Source organism: Schistocerca nitens, chromosome 5, assembly GCF_023898315.1.
Source record: "Schistocerca nitens isolate TAMUIC-IGC-003100 chromosome 5, iqSchNite1.1, whole genome shotgun sequence".
NCBI lineage: Eukaryota > Metazoa > Arthropoda > Insecta > Orthoptera > Acrididae > Schistocerca > Schistocerca nitens.
Window position 1 is genome coordinate 557,199,792 of NC_064618.1, and position 19,684 is coordinate 557,219,475.

General features: G+C 40.2%; 1 protein-coding gene across 1 annotated transcript in view; it reads right to left on the minus strand.

Moving 5' to 3' along the window:
• LOC126259206 (valine--tRNA ligase) overlaps window positions 1-19,684 on the minus strand; it is a 235,842-nt gene that overhangs the window by 20,086 nt on the left and 196,072 nt on the right. Inside the window, exon 17 of the mRNA XM_049955797.1 lies at window positions 2,634-2,800. Coding sequence (XP_049811754.1) covers window positions 2,634-2,800 — 167 coding nt within the window. The remainder of the gene's footprint in view (window positions 1-2,633; window positions 2,801-19,684) is intronic.

The window sequence follows — 19,684 nt, forward strand, 5'->3', positions numbered from 1 at the left end:
TAGTTAACAGGGAGTGACATTAGGGCATTGGGAATGTATCATGGTTCTACGGAGGAGTGAACTGAGTCACACAGGTTTCAACATTGGTCTTTGATTGAGTCTAATTGGTACAGCTGATGGCAAAAAAGTGTTTCCACTGTATGGACCGGGAGAAGGAGACACAGTCTTTGTACAAACACAAGAGGGTGCAGTAGACTGCAACCAGAGCTGTAACTGAGGCAGCAGAGTGTTAAGTTTCAACCAGCGCTTATTTTTGAGCTGGTGAATATCGGTACATCATGTCAAGCAGGCAACAAGTAAAGAGTCCCAAGAAATGATATGATTCTACCACACTGAAAAATTCATTATGGGGGTAAAGTTCTGTTCACTGATGAACAGTTTTACATCATCAGATGTGAACAACACATGTTTAGTCAGTGGAAAATTGGAAGCCATGAGTGAGCTCCCAGAAATGAAATTTTCTTACAGCACCACTAGCTGTTCAGCAATACTCATGGTTGAAGAATTGCGGTACATACAATAATCTTTGACATATAGAGGAGCCATAACCCCCCACATCATCCGCAAGTATATTTATCATTATCAGAGAAAAAGAGATCACTTTCCATACATACCTCTACAGTACCCCATGTCAAACAAAAAACAACTTGAGAGACAGAAAATAGTGGATGCAAATTGGAAGGGGGCATTCTCTGAAACTCCACTCATACAGTAAGGCATGGATGAGGTAGTTGCACGAGGTGGTGTATAACTTTCTTAATTCAAAGAAGACAGCAATGAGGTGTAAGTTACAGACAAAAACTGCCTTTATAGTTTGAGTGGTCAGTTGTGGGCGGAACCTCTCGAAATCCACATCTGGAGGTAAACAAAAGACTCATCTCAAGAAACCAACACAGCAGCCATTGGTTCATTATGTATTCAAGTAACTTAAAGAGAACATTCATTAGACCGATAGTTCTGTAACTGTCCATCTCATATCATGAAGTGTTCCGCTGTGACAATAGGGTCAGTATAAACATTGCCATGTAAGAGGGTACCAAAAATTCACTGACTGGCACAAAAAATGCAACACCACAATTTCTTACAAAAACTGAAATTTATTTCAAATTTGTGTGACTTATGACAATAATCCACTATCTTATGCTGGAATATTGTGGTATGGTCCCTTCTAAGCATGCAACAACGAAAAAAGAAAGATGATTATAAGCGAATTTTAACAAATTAAGCTCAAGTGTACAGCTGATTCAACAGTCACAGAAAGATCTTACAAATATGTGTGATTGAAAGGGGAACAATTCAGGGTACAAAAATAACCTCTACAAGCAGGTGAAATATTATACGTGCACATTCAGTGGTGGGTTTCTCCAGGTTGTGCAGGAAACAACAGTTGAGGCTAGTGCAATAAACAATCAACGCCAATAACATACCCCGTCTCAAAAAATTGATTGAAGTGCTTCACTGTGATTAAATAGATAATTACGTGATGATTTCAGATCATTTGTTGGGTGTTGCATTTTTCTTGCCAGTCAGTGTACCAATGCGAACTGGCAATTTATAAAATAATGAACACAAGCACAGAGCCTTTTATGTGCAGTAAAGTTTTCCACTGATAAGTGACACTTATGTCGGGCCCATCTGCAATGTTTGATAGCCTTGGCAATTCCCAGAGCTCACCATTGGGTAGGTTTCTGATGAAGTGTTATTTTAAAAAGGGGGATTTTTAACTCTTTTGCGTTCAGTATTGCGGCAGTTGTATCCTGTGGTATTTTGTCAACATTTCCTTGTGAGATAGCATCAGATGGTAGAGAGGCAGAGAAAGCATTCCCATCAGCTTCCTTTACAGCCTATTTGCTGGGCACCAAGTCAGGCAACACTATGGGAGAAACATGATATCAGAAAATGCATAGTCTCGTAGAGTTTGCTGTGTACCCTCCACTGGATTGAGAGGAGGAGGCTGAAGTTATAAATCGACGGCTTAAAATAGGATTGCATAGTGGGAGAAGCATGCACCATACTGGATGGCCTACACTACGCAGTTTGCCCTACAGTAAAATTTTGAACATAAAGATGTCAAATGTGGAAACATACCAAACGTGATTTATCTGAAATTAGTGAGGAAAACAAAGTCTATAAAATGTGGAGGGAGAATCCCCAGGAATATATCAAGGCCTTCTCTGATTCCATGGCATGGAGCTTAGAGGTTTTGATTGCAGCATGCGCAGGTTTCATGTCGCACTTAAGAGAGTTTAAGTACAGTTCTGTAATCCTAAGCAGTTATGTACTGCCACTTATCCAATGTCTGCTTATGAAATTCATTTCAGTCAAATATATTCTTATTGGTACTGTAATTTTCACAAATTTCTGTGTGAAATTATAGCATCAATATCAAAATGGCTTTCATCCACAAACTGCATCACAACTGAAGTACAGTTAACGTGTTTTATAGTTTATTTTTGCCTCTAACAAAATAAACACAATGATAGCTCTTGTTAAATACCAAAAATTTAACAAATTCTTTTACAGAGGCTATTTTTCATTACTTCTATGTAAAAGTGTAATAATAAGATAAATTAATCATTACTTCTATGTAAAAGTGTAATAATAAGATAAATTAATATTAACAATGACTCTACCTTTAACATTAAGTGAACCTCGCATTGTCCAGATACAGTTAGAATTGCACAGCCAAGTGGAGGATTGTCACAAACTTCCACCTTGTTGCAGTAAGCCAGAGTTGATATGGCAGAAGAGTACTTCACAATAAGATTAGCCACATCTGATGATGAGCATACTATATAAACTGAAAAAAAGGTCAGGTTTTAACAACAGTTTTTTGATTTCACTTTTACTATTCTAAGTGTAAGCTCTGCTCTTCACTTAATAAATACAAGATACTTTTGTTTCACTAACAACTTATATGGAGGTATTTGCTTTTACAATGAATGGTCGCAAGATGCAGTCATCTATTTGTCATACTTATGAATGATCAGTAAATTCACTCTGCCATTTACTGGCACTGAAATTATCAGGAAAATTATTGTATCAAATATACATGTACTGCTTCCATTATTTAAGAAAAATCAACCTGTGACGTATTTCTGTTTCATTGGCAAAAAGTTAAAGTATTTATAAACACAATTTTTTCTCACAAAAAGCTGCGAACTTACGTATTTGTTATGACATAAAAAGAAAATAATCAGTGTTGACAATCCTCTAGTTCAAACATAATTCATAATGAAAAATCGCATTTTAAATGTCTAAATATGAACTTTGTAGCACTGACCTGCAACAAACACGTATTAGAAAAAAAGTATGAGGGAAGAAAGTCCAATATCTTAACCCTATAAGACATTTACCTTGCTTCTTAATGGCACATTTGCAGTGAATTACAAAACAAAAAATTATATCTGCAGAAGCCGTTGATAATGCAGTAACAGTAAATAGCAGTCCTACAACAGCTCAAGTAGATTATATGTAAGAGGATTATCACAAGGTATGCACGTAAGCAGGTCTATGTATACTAAGTCTAATGGTTCACTTACTTAATGATGTATTTGTATAGCTAAATGAATGGATCTGAACAATTAACAGTTCATATGGATAATTTACATATATCTTTCCAAAATAATGTATGAGATGCACCCCGAAATGGCCTTCTAAAACTTTGGTAAAGCTGAAGTATTAAATAACAATTAATTGATTTTTGTCACATTACTCTGAAACCATTGTTTGTAATCACTTGTTGTGGCACCTGATACATCCTCCAGAAAATACTGAACACAGCCATTCAGAGGAAAGTGCTGAGGTGTCTAGTAGTCAGGTATTAACTGAATTAAGGCAGCCTCCGAAAGAGGGTGCACAAGGCAAAATCTATTTTATGCTTTGCCTTGTGTCACAGAAATAGTTCCAAAGTTGAAATCCATTAGCCAAATATGGAAATAAGCTGACAAGTCTCCACTAGAGACAGTATCCACACAATAGCTCAAGACAGCACATCAGTACTCAACTACAGTCACCACAAAGAAGAGCCAAACTGGATACACTAGAAGTAATTGTAGTAGTTGTTCACTGGATTCACAACTAGACCAAAGTTAAAGATAGCTCTGTGCATGTGAACATTGAACTACGGCCATGCACCATCTTCATATTGCTGCAGATATTGAAAGGAAAAAGGTCGAACTAAATCATTCAAACCCTGTCCATACCAATTGATAGATCTAGGTTGAAATCCAGAAGTAGCTTCCTTAGTTCAACATCAACATTAACAAGGTCTCCATGTGCTGCCAGAGAACAACTGTGGGCAGCTACATGTAACCACTTTCAAATGTGGATGAAACCTACTGAGTGTCTACCATCTGAAGGTACCTTAGATTCGTCCAGCTGGAGAACCCTGAATAGGCTAAGATCTGTTGTTGGTAAATCCAGGGACAAATTTGTCAAATAGGGACTTTCCAGAGGATCGACACAATGTGAATGCAGAGGACATAAGCAATGGATCACCCTCTGCCACTGTCTATGCTCCCCTGAGTCTTGCAATGACAAAGAGTCGATGAAAGCTGAAGGTGGTGCAATTGCTGTTGTTCAGCACTGCATGAAGAAAATTTACATAATTAACTAAATAAACTACATAAATTGTAAATTATGTGAATGGTATCCCTTAATACTGTACAGTCATGTGATGTAGAGTTCTGTACAGCTTCTGGTTCAATTGAACCTCTGACGAGACTGTATAATTGCTGCATGCAAACAAGCCATCTCAATACAGAAACTAATTTTGGGGATAGAGTAGTTTTCTTCCTGTCACATTTATATATTTAATGCCAAGTATATTTGGTGAATGCAACAATGACCTTCTCCTCGGACACATATCAGTTTTGTGAAACTTGGTTAGAACTGGAATATCATCAATTTTTACTTTTTATGAGCCTGGTCTCTGTATAGTTTTTAGTATTTTTATTATGGCTTATAATCCTTTAAGTACATATAGGACTGTCATAACTTTAATGAATTCAGTTGCTCTCTCTAAATGTAAACACAGTCTTGCATAGTGCATACGGCCGATTTACTTCTGTAACTGGTACAAAGACAAAACACCTTTAAGCTTCTACATAACCTCCATGTAATTTAAGCAATTACAACATTGCTTAATCAGTTTAGTAGAAGAAGAAATAAAAAAGAGAAACTCTCAAATGGAACAATGCGGCTATTAAAGGAAAAGCAAGAGTTTCAAGAAAACAGCTATTCAGAGAAATTCCATTTTTGAGAGGGTACAACCAAAATTTGGCAAGAATCACAATTAAATGTTTTGAGAGTGTGAAAAAGACTAAAAAAGTTTTTGCTGAGAAGATATTAAATCTTATCACTTAAGATGACAGATGGCACAGCAACTAACACTAGAAAGAGAATTAAATAAGCAATTGAAGATTTGTGTAGATGTTTGAATAGCTTAGTAGATGAATCAGAAACATAAAACATTAATAATGAAAATAATGATATTCTGCAAGAAATGCCACAAGAAATGCCACATAAGCTACAGAAAGCTGTTTGAGGTATGATGTGAGGAAAGTCTCCAGGTAATGATAGTGTTTCAAAAGAAACAACAAGAGTTGGAAGCAAAGTACTACAAAAGAAATTTTAAAAACTAATGACAAAAGTCTACTGAAGAAAACTATTTCCCAAAACTGTAAGAGTACTGTAATTTTTCTATTTCACAGGAAAGAAGGCAGATAATAATAATAAAAAAAAAACTATAAACGTAAAAGCAAGCTGCCCATAATGTACAAGATCTTGTCCAAAATTATCATAAACGATATGGGGAAAACAATGGATTTTAGTTCAGCATAAAAAGAATTACCCAGCATTGGATGTCAAATGGTTGTTGTTGTTGTTGATGATGATGATGATTATAACAACTCAAGACCCTGTTAATAAAATTTTATTCTGCGTTTTCAGCCAGCTAGGCTATCTCAAACATAACTGGCATGTGTACAAACAAATGGTAATTATGGGGAGCAAAATCAACACTGCAGAGTAGGTGGTTAAAATCGTTCCATATTGAGGGGCAGCACAATTTTCCCATTAGATATTGAGGGGCAGCACAATTTTCCCAGTAGAAAAACGGGATGCAAGCTAGACCAGTGCGTACTTCAACAAAGAAATGGCATAATTTCTTCACCGTGACTGTGCTTCAAGGTAACTGTTATTTAATAACGGTACATCACTGAAGCATTACAATTTTTGCTGCATAGCTGAAAGTATGTGTCATTTGTTGCAGGTATATAGAACTGAGCATGATTTTCAGCTCCCCTTCTTTTTTTTTGGCATGTTTTATTACATTAATGTGCCTCTCAAGAATTCTGGAACACCTATCTCAAGCATACGCTCGTTAAAAATGACATACAATCAATCCGATATGTTGTTTGCATCACTGTTAAGTGCTGTACTTTATTGACAACCTGCCTGCATATTTGGACTTGACTGACACCAGATACTTCAAGACATCTGCAACATCATAGCTCCAATTAGACAGCATAAAAACTGTCTCCTGACAGACAGAAACCAGAATACTGTTCAAGAGGCCCACTTATTCAAGTGACCAACAGATTCCAATACAGCATTAAGTCAGCTGCATGTCGGTGTTCTCCAAGGACATTGATCAGGATCCAATTAAGTGGCTGATAGAATTTTACTGAACTGCTAAATACAACAGCTAAATACAACAGGTGGAATGACTTTATGTGTCTGGCAAAAGTCTAATTTTACTGGATGCACTGTCCAGCAGTGGTTTGAGAATAAAGAAGAGAAGCTCAACAGAGGGGCAAATTCAAGGCTGAATCGAAGAAGGTTGGTGACAATAAGCAGCATGTATACTTAGTGGTTGAACACTTGAAGAACAACTCCCTGTGTCATGAGGAAATGACACAGTCTTACAATAGAGAATGTTTTGGACCTAACCCACATTGTGAATCCAAATATGAAGAAGTCAATTAAATCTCACATCTGAGATGTGAGTAGCAGAAGACATGTACCCAGTCCTGTTAAAGTGGGAATTTCATCAACAGGTGCCAATGCACCAAAGAAATGCAACAGAAAGAGAGTCAGCTGAAAGAAGTATGACTGAGTCTAAATGTAGTCCCTATGGCAGTTGTAGAAGATGCCATGATCTCACATCTCTCATACATCTGGTATAAGAGAAGAGATAGAACAGTTTATGGTAGCCAGGAATGTTGGACCGAGTCCCCATGAGATAGCTGAAAGACGTATGACTGAGTCTGAATATAGTCTCTATGGCAGTTGTAGAAGATGCCATGACCTCACTTCCTTCATACATCAGGTATAAGAGAAGAGATTCAACAGTTTATGGCAGCCGGGAATGTTGGACGGAGTCCACATGAGATAGCTGCCATCAATATCAACCTCATATACATCAAGGGGTGTGTTGCATCCATGGTCTAGGGGTAGCGTATTTAAATAATAATCAAAACATCATAGGTATAGGGCACACTCTTGCCACTGGGGTTGGAAACTGCCCTGAAGATGGTAGAATCAGCAATGATCATTGGGATGAGGATATAGAGGGCAATGAAAACCAGTGCATTAAAAACACACAATTTGTATCCATAGGACATGTGGCTTGTAATTGAAAAAGTGTCATGATGATATCCCCTGTGGCAAAGATTCTAGAATAGCTCCTCATTTGGATCTCCAGGAGGAGACTGCCAAGGAGGAGGTGACCATCAGAAAAAGACTGAATAATCAGCGAAAGAATAATGAGTCAGAACTTTGAATGGGGTAGGGAAGCTAGAAAATCTGAAAAGGGAAATGCAAAGACTCAATCTAAATATAGTGGGGGTAAGTGAAGTGGAAGAAGCCAAGGATTTCTGGTCAGATGAGTAAAGGACGATATCAACAGCAGCAGAAAGTGGTACAAAAGGAGTAAGATTCGATACGAATAGGAAGGTAAGGCAGTGAGTGAGTTACTGTGAATGGTTCAGTGACAGGATTGTTCTCATCAGAACTGACAGCAAACCAACACCAACAATCAACAATGATAGGAGAGAGAGAGAGAGAGAGATAATAAAAGGATACTGAATGGTAATGCAGTATGTAAAGGGAGAGAAAAATCTAACAGTCATGGGGACTGGAATCTGGAATGCAGTTGTAGGTGAAAGAGTAGAAGAAAGGGTTACAGCGGAATATTGGCTTGGTAATAAGACTGAGAGAGGAGAAAGACTAATTTAGTTCCGTAGTAAATTTCAGCTAGTAACAGTGAATACTCTGTTCAAGAATCACAAGAGGAGAAGGTATACTTGGAAAAGGCCAGGTGATAATGGAAGATTTCAGTTAGATTACATCATGGTCAGACAGAGATTCCAAACTCAGACACTGGATTGTACGGCATAACCAGGAGCTGACATAGATTCAGATCACAATGTAGTAGTGACATAGAATAGGCTGAATTTTAAAAGATTAGTCAGGAAGAATCAATATGCAAAGAAGTGGGATACAGCAGTGCTAAGGAATGAAAATATATGCTTGGAGTTCTCTAAGGCTCTAGACATTGCAGTAAGGAATAGCTCAGTAGATAGTACCGATGAAGAGGAATGGACGTCTGTAAAATAGGCAATCCCAGAAGTTGGGAAGAAAAACATAGATACAAAGATGGTTAACACAAGAAATACTTCAGCTGATCGATGAAAGTCGAAAGTACAAAAATATTTAGGGAAATTTAGGAATACAGAAACACAAATTGCTGAGGAACGAAATAAATATGAAATGCAGGGACGACGAAATGGATGTGTGAAAAATGTGAAGAAATCGAAAAGAAATGATTGCCAGAAGGACTGACTCAGCATATAGGAAAGTCAAAACAACCTTTGGTGGAATTAAAGGCAAGGGTGATAACATTAAGAGTGCAATGGGAATTTCACTGTTAAATGCAGAGGGGAGAGCAGATAGGCGGAAAGAGTACAATGAAGCCTCTATGAGGGGGAAGATTTGTCTGATGTGATAAAAGAAGAAGCAGGAGACGATTTCGAAGAGATAGGAGATCCAGTATTAGAATCACAATTTAAAAAAGCTTTGGAAAACTTACATCAAATAAGGCACAAGGGATAAGTAACATTCCTTCAGAAATTCTAAAACCATTGGGGGAAGTGGCAACAAAGCTATTCATGTTGGTGTATAGAATGTAAAAGTCTGGCACTATACCATCTGACTTCGAAAAATATCATCCACACAATTCTGAAGACTGCAAGAGCTGACAACTGCAAAAATTATCACACAATCAGCTTATCAGCTCATGCACCCAAGTTGCTGACAAGAATAATATACAGAAGAATGGAAAATAAAATTGATGATATGTTGGATGATGATCAGTTTGGTTTTAGGAAAGGTAAAGGCACCAGAGAGGCAATTCTGACATTGCAGCTGATAATGGAAGCAATACTATAGAAAAATCTAGGCCCGTTCATAGGATTTGTTGACCTGGAAAAAGTGTTCGACAGCGTCAAATGGCGCAAAATGTTCGAAATTTAGGGGTAAGCTGAAGGGAGAGAGGGATAATATACAACATGTATACAAGCCAAGAGGGAATAATACGAGTAGAAGACCAAGAACGAAGTGCTTGGGTTAAAAAGGGAGTAAGACAGGGATGTGGTTTTTCGCCTCTACTGTTCAATCTCTACATCTTCTTTGATGATGTAGAGATCGAACAGTAGAGGCGGAAATAAAAAAAGGTTGAGGAGTGGAATTAAAATTCAAGGTAAAATAATTTCGATGATATGCTTCGATGATGACACTGCCATCCTTAGTGAAAGTGGAGAATTATATGATGTGCTGAATGGAATGAACAGTCTAATGAATATGGATTGATGGTAAATTGAAGAAAGATGAAAGTAATGAGAAGTAACAGTAATGAGAACAGCAAGAAACTTAACATCAGGATTGATCGTCCCAAATTAGATGAAGTTAAGGAATTCTACTACCTAGGCAGCAAAATAACCAATGATGGACGGAGCAAGGAGAACATCAAAAGCAGACCAGCACTGGCAAAAAGGGCACTCCTGACCAAGAGAAGTCTACTAGTATCAAACATATGCCTTAATTTAAGGAATAAATTTCTGAGAATGTTCGTTTGGATCACAGCATTGTATGGTAGTGAAACATGGACTGTGGGAAAACCGAAACAGAAGAGAATCGGAGCATTTCAGATGTGGTGCTACAGACAAAGGTTGAAAATTAGGTGGACTGACAATGTCAGGAATAAGGAAGTTCTGTACAGAATCAGAGAGGAAGGGAAAGGAATATGTGGAGTACACTGACTTGAAGAAGAAACAGGATGGTAGGACATATGTTAAGACATGACACTAGAGGGAGCTGTAGAGGGAAACAGAGGTTGGAATACATCCAGTAAATAATTGAGGATGCAGGTTGCAAGTGTTGGTCTGAGATAAAAGAGGTTGGCACAGGAGAGGATTTCGTGGATTTCAAGTGGTAACAGCGAATGTTGAAGAAGAAGTGTATCGATCTTTAGCACCAATCTCCGCCACCAACTGAATGTGCCATGAAGAATGAACTTAACGAACTCGGATTAGGGTTCCATAGGTACTCAATCAATCACATTTGTCAAACACATTTGTTTGTCCTGTCTGATAGAAATTTTGACTGGCAAACAACAGTCAGTTGCTTTCTTGAGATATCTGGCAATTGAAGCAGTTTTGAAGATTTAAAGTTTGTATTCTGCTTTGCAACTTGTACACTGCCCACTAGTGTCAAAATACTTCATGACACGATACAAATAGTGAGACAACTTTTTCAAAAGTGAGGTTAAATTTGAAGATTTAGTTGGTGTATCTACATGCTTCATTGAAAAACCTGTGGATATCAAATAGCAAATTTAACGAACAAGGCTGACCGTTTATATGTGCCTTTATGCTGCAGCTGTCAAATGACAATCCAGCATTTAACCAATGCGGATACAACCAACTGCACCAACAGCCAGATATAATGCTCCACAGATGAATATTCATTTGGACGATGGAGGACAACATTGTGTTATTTTTCTACTGTGGATGTCCTGGACATGTATGCTACTGGAGAGCAAGCACATGAGTGCGTGACAATTATTACACTGCTCTAGGCATTCCTCATCACTGCACAAAGGTACCACCTCTTTGTCTATTCGATGAATACAGGAAAACTAAGCAAATCAATCATCTATGGAGATGAGACTGCCAAAGATAAAAATCCTCTGTTGACAACAGTTTCCAAGATTTTAGAAAATCTAATCAATGTCATCATCGACGGTCAAGCTACCGGGGCACCAGATGATTCAGGAGCTTTTTTTTTTTGTGTAATGTTGTATGCTTATCATCGCCAAGGAAAGTGACTGCGCTGATGGGCATAAATTGGAAATATGTCCAGCCGACAGGAAAGTGTACTGCAAGAATAACTAGCAATAGGAGAAGTTATAATGTTATTCTTGAATGGAACTTCTTGTACACGTCAGAAGCAGTCATAATCTATGGAAAACAGAGCTCCAGATTGATAAAAGTTATTCCAACAAGGAAAAATAATGAAGATTGCTCTGGGCAGTTGTTTGGCACTGCAGACATTGCTGTTCCACCATCACCAACAATACGATCTCCAGCCATCAATCTAAATGCTCAGTTAAACTGCAAGTGGTCAAGGAGAACTTTGGATTACTGATTATCAAGAGCAGCCACAATTCAGCCCTAAAGGTATGAACGTAGGAACAGCTGAACCAGTCCAGGGTGATCTGTTCAGTGCTACTGACAAAGAATTGTGCTGCACTGCAACCAGAGGCAATACTGGGAAGGAAGCCACTGTCAATAGGCTCTAGCTTGATTGGTCAACAATGTCAGTGGTGTTACCCATTCTGTGCCAATTTTCAGATGATTTCAAATCCAGAAAGGAGGAAAGATAGACAATATAGCCCATGGTAAAACACAATATCAACACTGTGGACCATTCACCAATTAGCCAGCACTCATATAAGGCGCTATTGGCTGAACGATACATAATTTGAGTGGATACGGAGAAGATGCTGCAAGGTAGTACTGAACTTCAGAGAGTCCTTGGTCCTCTCCCATGGTCCTTGAGAAGGAGGGGGCCAGTGGATAACATTTCTACACTGACTACTGATGACTAAATAAAACCACAGAAAAAAGTCTACCCATTGTTGTGTATTGATGACACACTACACTGTTTGAAAGGAGCAAAGAATTTTTCAATGATGGACGTGCAGACAAGCTACTTGCAAATCGATGTTAACCAAGAGAAGACTGCCTTCATAGCACTCGACAACCTCTATTACTCCAAAGTTATGCCTTTTGGACTATGTAATGCTCCGGCCACCTTCAAGAGTATTATGGACAACCTGCTTCAACACTGTCTGGATCACACTGTCATTTTTCAAAGACATCTGAAGAACATCTAAGCTGCTTTGACAACCACGATGAAGGTGTGTTCAGACAGCAGGCCTCCACGTGAATCCGAAAAAGTGCATCTTTGTGATGTTTAAAGCTTTCCCAGCGTACTGATTGTTCCATAAAAACACGGGAGAACTGCCGGATATCAGTAAATTCCTGCCACGATATTTCGGCGCAGTCTTCTGGCCATCTTCAGGTGAATGCCACTGTAGTAGTACTGGCGAGTACGCGCTGAGCTCCGCTATTTAAAGCCTTCTGAGGTGACATTGCGCATGCGCCGCTCAGTGCGCGCGTTCATAACGGCTCAGTGCGCTGCGCCTCGCGCCCTCCACTGTGAAAGCCTGGCGTATCGGTGTCAGGTCGATTTCCATCTTTATGCAGATAACTACGTCGACTACGAAGTTTCTCTATAACAGGATTCCAAGCAGAGTTCAGCTGATAACCGCTATCTCGATTGATGAGAGTCTCGTTGTCAGACAGTCTTATTTCCACAGCTTCATTGATAATCGAGCTCCAAAAGTTGGATGTATGGGCTAAAATTTTTGTGTCGTTGTAATTCATGGAATGGTCTGTGGAAATACAATGTTCGGCGATTGCGGACTTGGTGGGTTGGAGAAGGCGAGTATGCCGTTGGTGTTCCACAATGCGTTCCTGCACAGTTCGTGTTGTTTGCCCTATATATGATTTGCCGCATTCACACGGAATTTTGTAAACACCTGGTTTACGCAGGCCCAGGTCATCTTTAACGGATCCCACCAGTGATGAAATTTTGGAAGGAGGGCGAAAGATGACTCTCACTTGATACTTTCTCAATATTCTCCCTATCTGTGAAGAAATATTCCCAATAAATGGTAGATAAACAGTCGACCTGAAGGCCTCTTCCTCTTCCTTGTTCCGTCGTTTGTAGGTCTTCATCACTCTGTTCACTTGCCTAGGTGAAAAGCCATTCTTCAAAAATACTTTTTGCAGGTGTTCCAGTTCCGCTTGAAGACTGTCGGCGTCAGAGATAGTATGGGCACAGTGGACCAAGGTTTTGAGAACGCCCATTGTTTGTGCTGGATGGTGGCAACTAGTAGCTTGTAGATACAGGTCTGTATGAGTGGGCTTTCTGTACACCGAGTGACCAAGTGTGCCATCACTCTTCCGTCGCACCAAGACGTCTAAAAATGGCAGACAACCATCTCTCTCTATCTCCATGGTAAACTTTATGTTTTCATGTATGGAGTTCATGTGACGTAAAAATTCTTGGAGACGGTCCAGACCATGAGGCCACACTATAAAAGTGTCGTCAACGTACCGCCAAAATACTGTCGGTTTAAAAGTGGCAGAGTCGAGTGCTCTCTCCTCAAAATCCTCCATAAAAAGATTGGCTACCAGGGGAGACAAAGGACTCCCCATGGCGACACCATCAGATTGTTCGTAAAATTTTAGCCCATACATCCAACTTTTGGAGCTCGATTATCAATGAAGCTGTGGAAATAAGACTGTCTGACAACGAGACTCTCATCAATCGAGATAGCGGTTATCAGCTGAACTCTGCTTGGAATCCTGTTATAGAGAAACTTCGTAGTCGACGTAGTTATCTGCATAAAGATGGAAATCGACCTGACACCGATACGCCAGGCTTTCACAGTGGAGGGCGCGAGGCGCAGCGCACGGAGCCGTTATGAACGCGCGCACTGAGCGGCGCATGCGCAATGTCACCTCAGAAGGCTTTAAATAGCGGAGCTCAGCGCGTACTCGCCAGTACTACTACAGTGGCATTCACCTGAAGATGGCCAGAAGACTCTGCGCCGAAATATCGTGACAGGAAGTTACTGATATCCGGCAGTTCTCCCGTGTTTTTATGGAACAATCAGTACGCCGGAAAGCTTTAAACATCACATCAAGCAACTCTACGGGGAGGAAGTGATGGAATGTATTCGAAGATTCGACAAGTTACGTGAAAGAAGAGCGAGGCTGCTGAGCTCGTTGATATTCTTATTAAGTTGCAGAGACAAGGGCATTATTCCAACGTTTGCCAAAATTGTGCATTTCATAAATACCACTACTGCAAACAATATCAAACGTAAAGCAAGCATGGCTTTGGTGAGAGAAAGGATTCGTTTTACTCGACGTGAATTGGATTCTGTGTCAAAGGACATGTTCCACATACATTTGGAATTGGCAGCAAGACTATCTTCTCTGTCGTGGGACTGGGTGGATGGTGTGACATGGGCTAAAGCAAACTGGAGCCATGATAAAGCTGTGACGAGGCAAACTGCCAAGATTGACAGACTTTCTAAACAGATGCAGCAGGAAGTTCCAACTCGACGATCTGTTATTAATTTGACAGAGAAAACTTTAGATGACGCGACTGTGTCTGTGCTAGCAAAAGGACTGAATTTTGCTCCCACACCTGTTTCACCGCCACTAGTGGATTTCATCAGTGCCATCGAAGAAGCTGTACGCCGTCTTGATACAGATGAAGCGGAGGAAGTTCGTCGAGAGTCTTGCCGTGTATTGACCAGGGGTGCACCAATGAAGAATAACATCTCGCCCACGGAGAGGATAGCCCTCCGTAACTTACGAGCAGATGTGGATACAGTAGTCTTAAAATCTGACAAAGGAAACGCTACTGTCCTCATACCAAGGGATGACTATATTAATAAAATCAATGTTTTATTATGTGATTCAACATATCGCAAAATCGATAAGGATCCCACGAGTCGAGTAGTGCGAAAAACAGCAAAACTTTTATCAAATAGTTCTCTACCGAAGGAGGTCATCAAGAGACTGAAACCAAACAGTTCAGTTCCACCTAGGCTATATGGACTGCCTAAGATCCACAAGGAAAATGTGCCATTACGTCCAATTGTGAGTAACATTGGAGCAGCCACCTACGACCTAGCAAAATTTTTGGCATCTTTGCTCAAACCAATGATAGGCAAGTGTGCACATCACATAAAGAATTCTGGTGATTTTATCAGTCGACTTCAGTCACTACAACTGCAAAGTAGTGATTTATTGGTCAGTTTTGATGTGGTTTCACTGTTCACAAAGGTGCCTTTGGTGGACTCACTACACCTCATTGGCAATATGTTTGGTGCAGACATTACAGCGTTGTTTGAGCACACTCTCTCCTCTACATATTTTATATTTAACAACGAATTTTACGAACAATCTGATGGTGTCGCCATGGGGAGTCCTTTGTCTCCCCTGGTAGCCAATCTTTTTATGGAGGATTTTGAGGAGAGAGCACTCGACTCTGCCACTTTTAAACCGACAGTATTTTGGCGGTACGTTGACGACACTTTTATAGTGTGGCCTCATGGTCTGGACCGTCTCCAAGAATTTTTACGTCACATGAACTCCATACATGAAAACATAAAGTTTACCATGGAGATAGAGAGAGATGGTTGTCTGCCATTTTTAGACGTCTTGGTGCGACGGAAGAGTGATGGCACACTTGGTCACTCGGTGTACAGAAAGCCCACTCATACAGACCTGTATCTACAAGCTACTAGTTGCCACCATCCAGCACAAACAATGGGCGTTCTCAAAACCTTGGTCCACCGTGCCCATACTATCTCTGACGCCGACAGTCTTCAAGCGGAACTGGAACACCTGCAAAAAGTATTTTTGAAGAATGGCTTTTCACCTAGGCAAGTGAACAGAGTGATGAAGACCTACAAACGACGGAACAAGGAAGAGGAAGAGGCCTTCAGGTCGACTGTTTATCTACCATTTATTGGGAATATTTCTTCACAGATAGGGAGAATATTGAGAAAGTATCAAGTGAGAGTCATCTTTCGCCCTCCTTCCAAAATTTCATCACTGGTGGGATCCGTTAAAGACGACCTGGGCCTGCGTAAACCAGGTGTTTACAAAATTCCGTGTGAATGCGGCAAATCATACATAGGGCAAACAACACGAACTGTGCAGGAACGCATTGTGGAACACCAACGGCATACTCGCCTTCTCCAACCCACCAAGTCCGCAATCGCCGAACATTGTATTTCCACAGACCATTCCATGAATTACAACGACACAAAAATTTTAGCCCATACATCCAACTTTTGGAGCTCGATTATCAATGAAGCTGTGGAAATAAGACTGTCTGACAACGAGACTCTCATCAATCGAGATAGCGGTTATCAGCTGAACTCTGCTTGGAATCCTGTTATAGAGAAACTTCGTAGTCGACGTAGTTATCTGCATAAAGATGGAAATCGACCTGACACCGATACGCCAGGCTTTCACAGTGGAGGGCGCGAGGCGCAGCGCACGGAGCCGTTATGAACGCGCGCACTGAGCGGCGCATGCGCAGTGTCACCTCAGAAGGCTTTAAATAGCAGAGCTCAGCGCGTACTCGCCAGTACTACTACAGTGGCATTCACCTGAAGATGGCCAGAAGACTCTGCGCCGAAATATCGTGGCAGGAAGTTACTGATATCCGGCAGTTCTCCCGTGTTTTTATGGAACAAGTGCATCTTTGTTGCCCAAGAAATAAAAATCTTGGTATCTATTTAAGGATGACTGAATCCTTCCCAATCCAGAGAAAACACAAGCAGTCATATTTATAATGTGAGAGATTTCCTCAAAATGTGCTCGTACTCCTGCGATTCGTACCCCTGCAATTCATCAAGGACTTGTATAGTAAGGCACATCACTTGCAACAATTACTGCCAAATTTTCCTGGAATGAGGTGCAAGGAAGACGCTTCCCTGTCCTCAAGAAGGTGCTAATGACAAGAATGCCAAGACAGAATTTCACACCAATGCTTGCAGTTATGGGACAGGAGCAGCTCTAGTGCACATTCAGGGAGGTACTGAGATGTAATGGCTTGGTCTTCCAGGATACTTCCCAAATCCAAGGTGAACTACCCTACAACTGAGGAAGTGTGCTTTGCAGTTGTTTGAGCCATCAAAAAGTTCCAGTCGTATTTATATGGGGAACTATTCACCAATGTAATGGACCACTATTCTTTGTGTTGGCTGCCTAGCCTGAAGAATCTGTTGGGTTGATTAGTAAGGAATCTGTTGGGTTGATTAGTAAGAGGGATACTGAGACTTCAGGAGTATATCATGGTAGTATATAAAAGCAGATGGAAACACGAGATAGTGCACTGCTGAAAATTATAAATGGAAGACTGTAGGAGCAGAACTATCATGCAATGGGGTGCAAACTGTTGCTTGCTATTCCAGTTTACATACGGCCAGCTATCCTGAAGTATTTCCATCATGCTTCAACATTTGGTCACTTGCGATTATTGACGATTCTAGACCAGAAACAGATCCAGGCACCATTGGTCAGATCTCTCTGATCTATTATATACTACGTGAGCCACTGTACTGCATACCAGCAATGGAAGCCAAGCACATGTCGCGATTACCTCTGGCGCGGCTGATACCAATTTTCCCTCGAATATCTCCATTCCACTGGACTGCATCAACCTACTGGGGAGGTTTCCAAAGTCGACAAATGACACCTGATGGATAATAGTCTGCACTGGCTACCTCAGCTGCTATGCTGCCACCAAAGCTGTGCCGTATGCCAAAGTTCTGTAAATCTCAATATTCCTTGAAGAAGACATCATTCTGAAGCATGGAGCACCCTATGTGATGATCTCTGACTGAGGAAATGTTGCCCACTCGAGACTAGTATCAGAGGTAATTTCATGTTGTGATATCACCCACAGGATAATAACTGCCTACTACCCACAAATAAATTACATCACAGAAAGTTTTAATAAGATGTTGGCAGATATACTCTCGATGTATGTTGATTTCCAACAAAGAGACTGGTATACAATCTGCTCACTGTGACATTAGCATGTAACACAGCAAAGTAAGACACTACAGACATCACACCATCCTTTCTTATCCGCAGTTGCGAGAACGAAATGATTGTGGATACACCATTTACATTTCAGTCAGGTGACACTCAGAATAACTACATGAAAAATTTCATCAGTATAAGTGAAGAACCAAGACAGCTACATACAGTCCCCTGATACCGTGGAGAAGAACCGAGGGTGCTATAACATCAAGCACTATCCAATGAGATACTGTCCAGGAGACTTGGTATGAATTTTGACACCTGTCAGGAATGTGGGAGTACTGGATAAGTTACTAAAATGCTTCACTGGACCATACGGTATCTTTCATCATTTGTCGAATGTCACATACATGGACAAGCATTATAGCCCTTCATTACGAAGACAAAAGTGCAGAGACTGTCAAGTGTCCACTACATGTAGTGTGACTACAGTTGTGAGGTGCAGATCAGTGATGGGTTTCTCATTCAAGGAAACTGAATGCTCACTCAACATCCGTGAAACTTCGATGAGAGGAGCTACTGTCAATGCTCATCATGCAAAGATCCTCCAGCTCTGTCATACCAAGGGTCACTGACAAAATATGGATGTTATAGTTTGCTCCAGGAGAGGAAGCAATGCCATGAGCTGTGCCGTATGCAATCTGGAGTAGCAGTTAGTATTGCTGGCTGGTATGCTGCAGGTTACCAATTCAAATCCCATCACTAGCAAATATCCACTGATTAATATTTATCAGTTTTAGAAAGTTCTCAAAATTTCTTTATGTTTGTATTGTTTGCTTATTCTGGAATATTTACTGTATGTATAAATAGCAGCACTATATGTCCAGCATACAGTTCTGTACTGTCTGTATGTTGGAATCCATAATAAATGTACTTTCAGTGCTAGGTGTTGTACTTCACTGAGGGCTCTGCTTTCAGATTTTGACACGATTGTGATTACGACGTGAAAATATTAACAAATAAGTTACATCAGCTGAAGATATTATCTTTAATGATTACCTTAATATTTTATTCTAAATCATTCTGAGGTATCTTTCTAGTTCCTATTTCAATAACCATGACAGAAACTGCTAGGCTTCCATTATATACCACTAACATTACCTGAAGCAGTCACCCTCATCCAATGTTGTTGTTGATGATGTTTTCCTCATTGTCGTCTTTTTCTTCAGTCCAAAGAGAGGTTTGATGAAGCTCTCTGCAACACCTATTCGATGGAGACCTGTTCATCTCTGCATAACTACTGCAACCTACTTTGATTTGAACCTGCTTACTGTATTTGAGCCTTGGTCTCCCTCTACAATTTGTACCCCCAATACTGAACTGATAATTCCCTGAAGTCTCCGCAGGACGTGTCCTATCATTGGATCTCTTCTTTTGGTTGAGTTGTGTCATAAATTTATAATTTTCCTCTA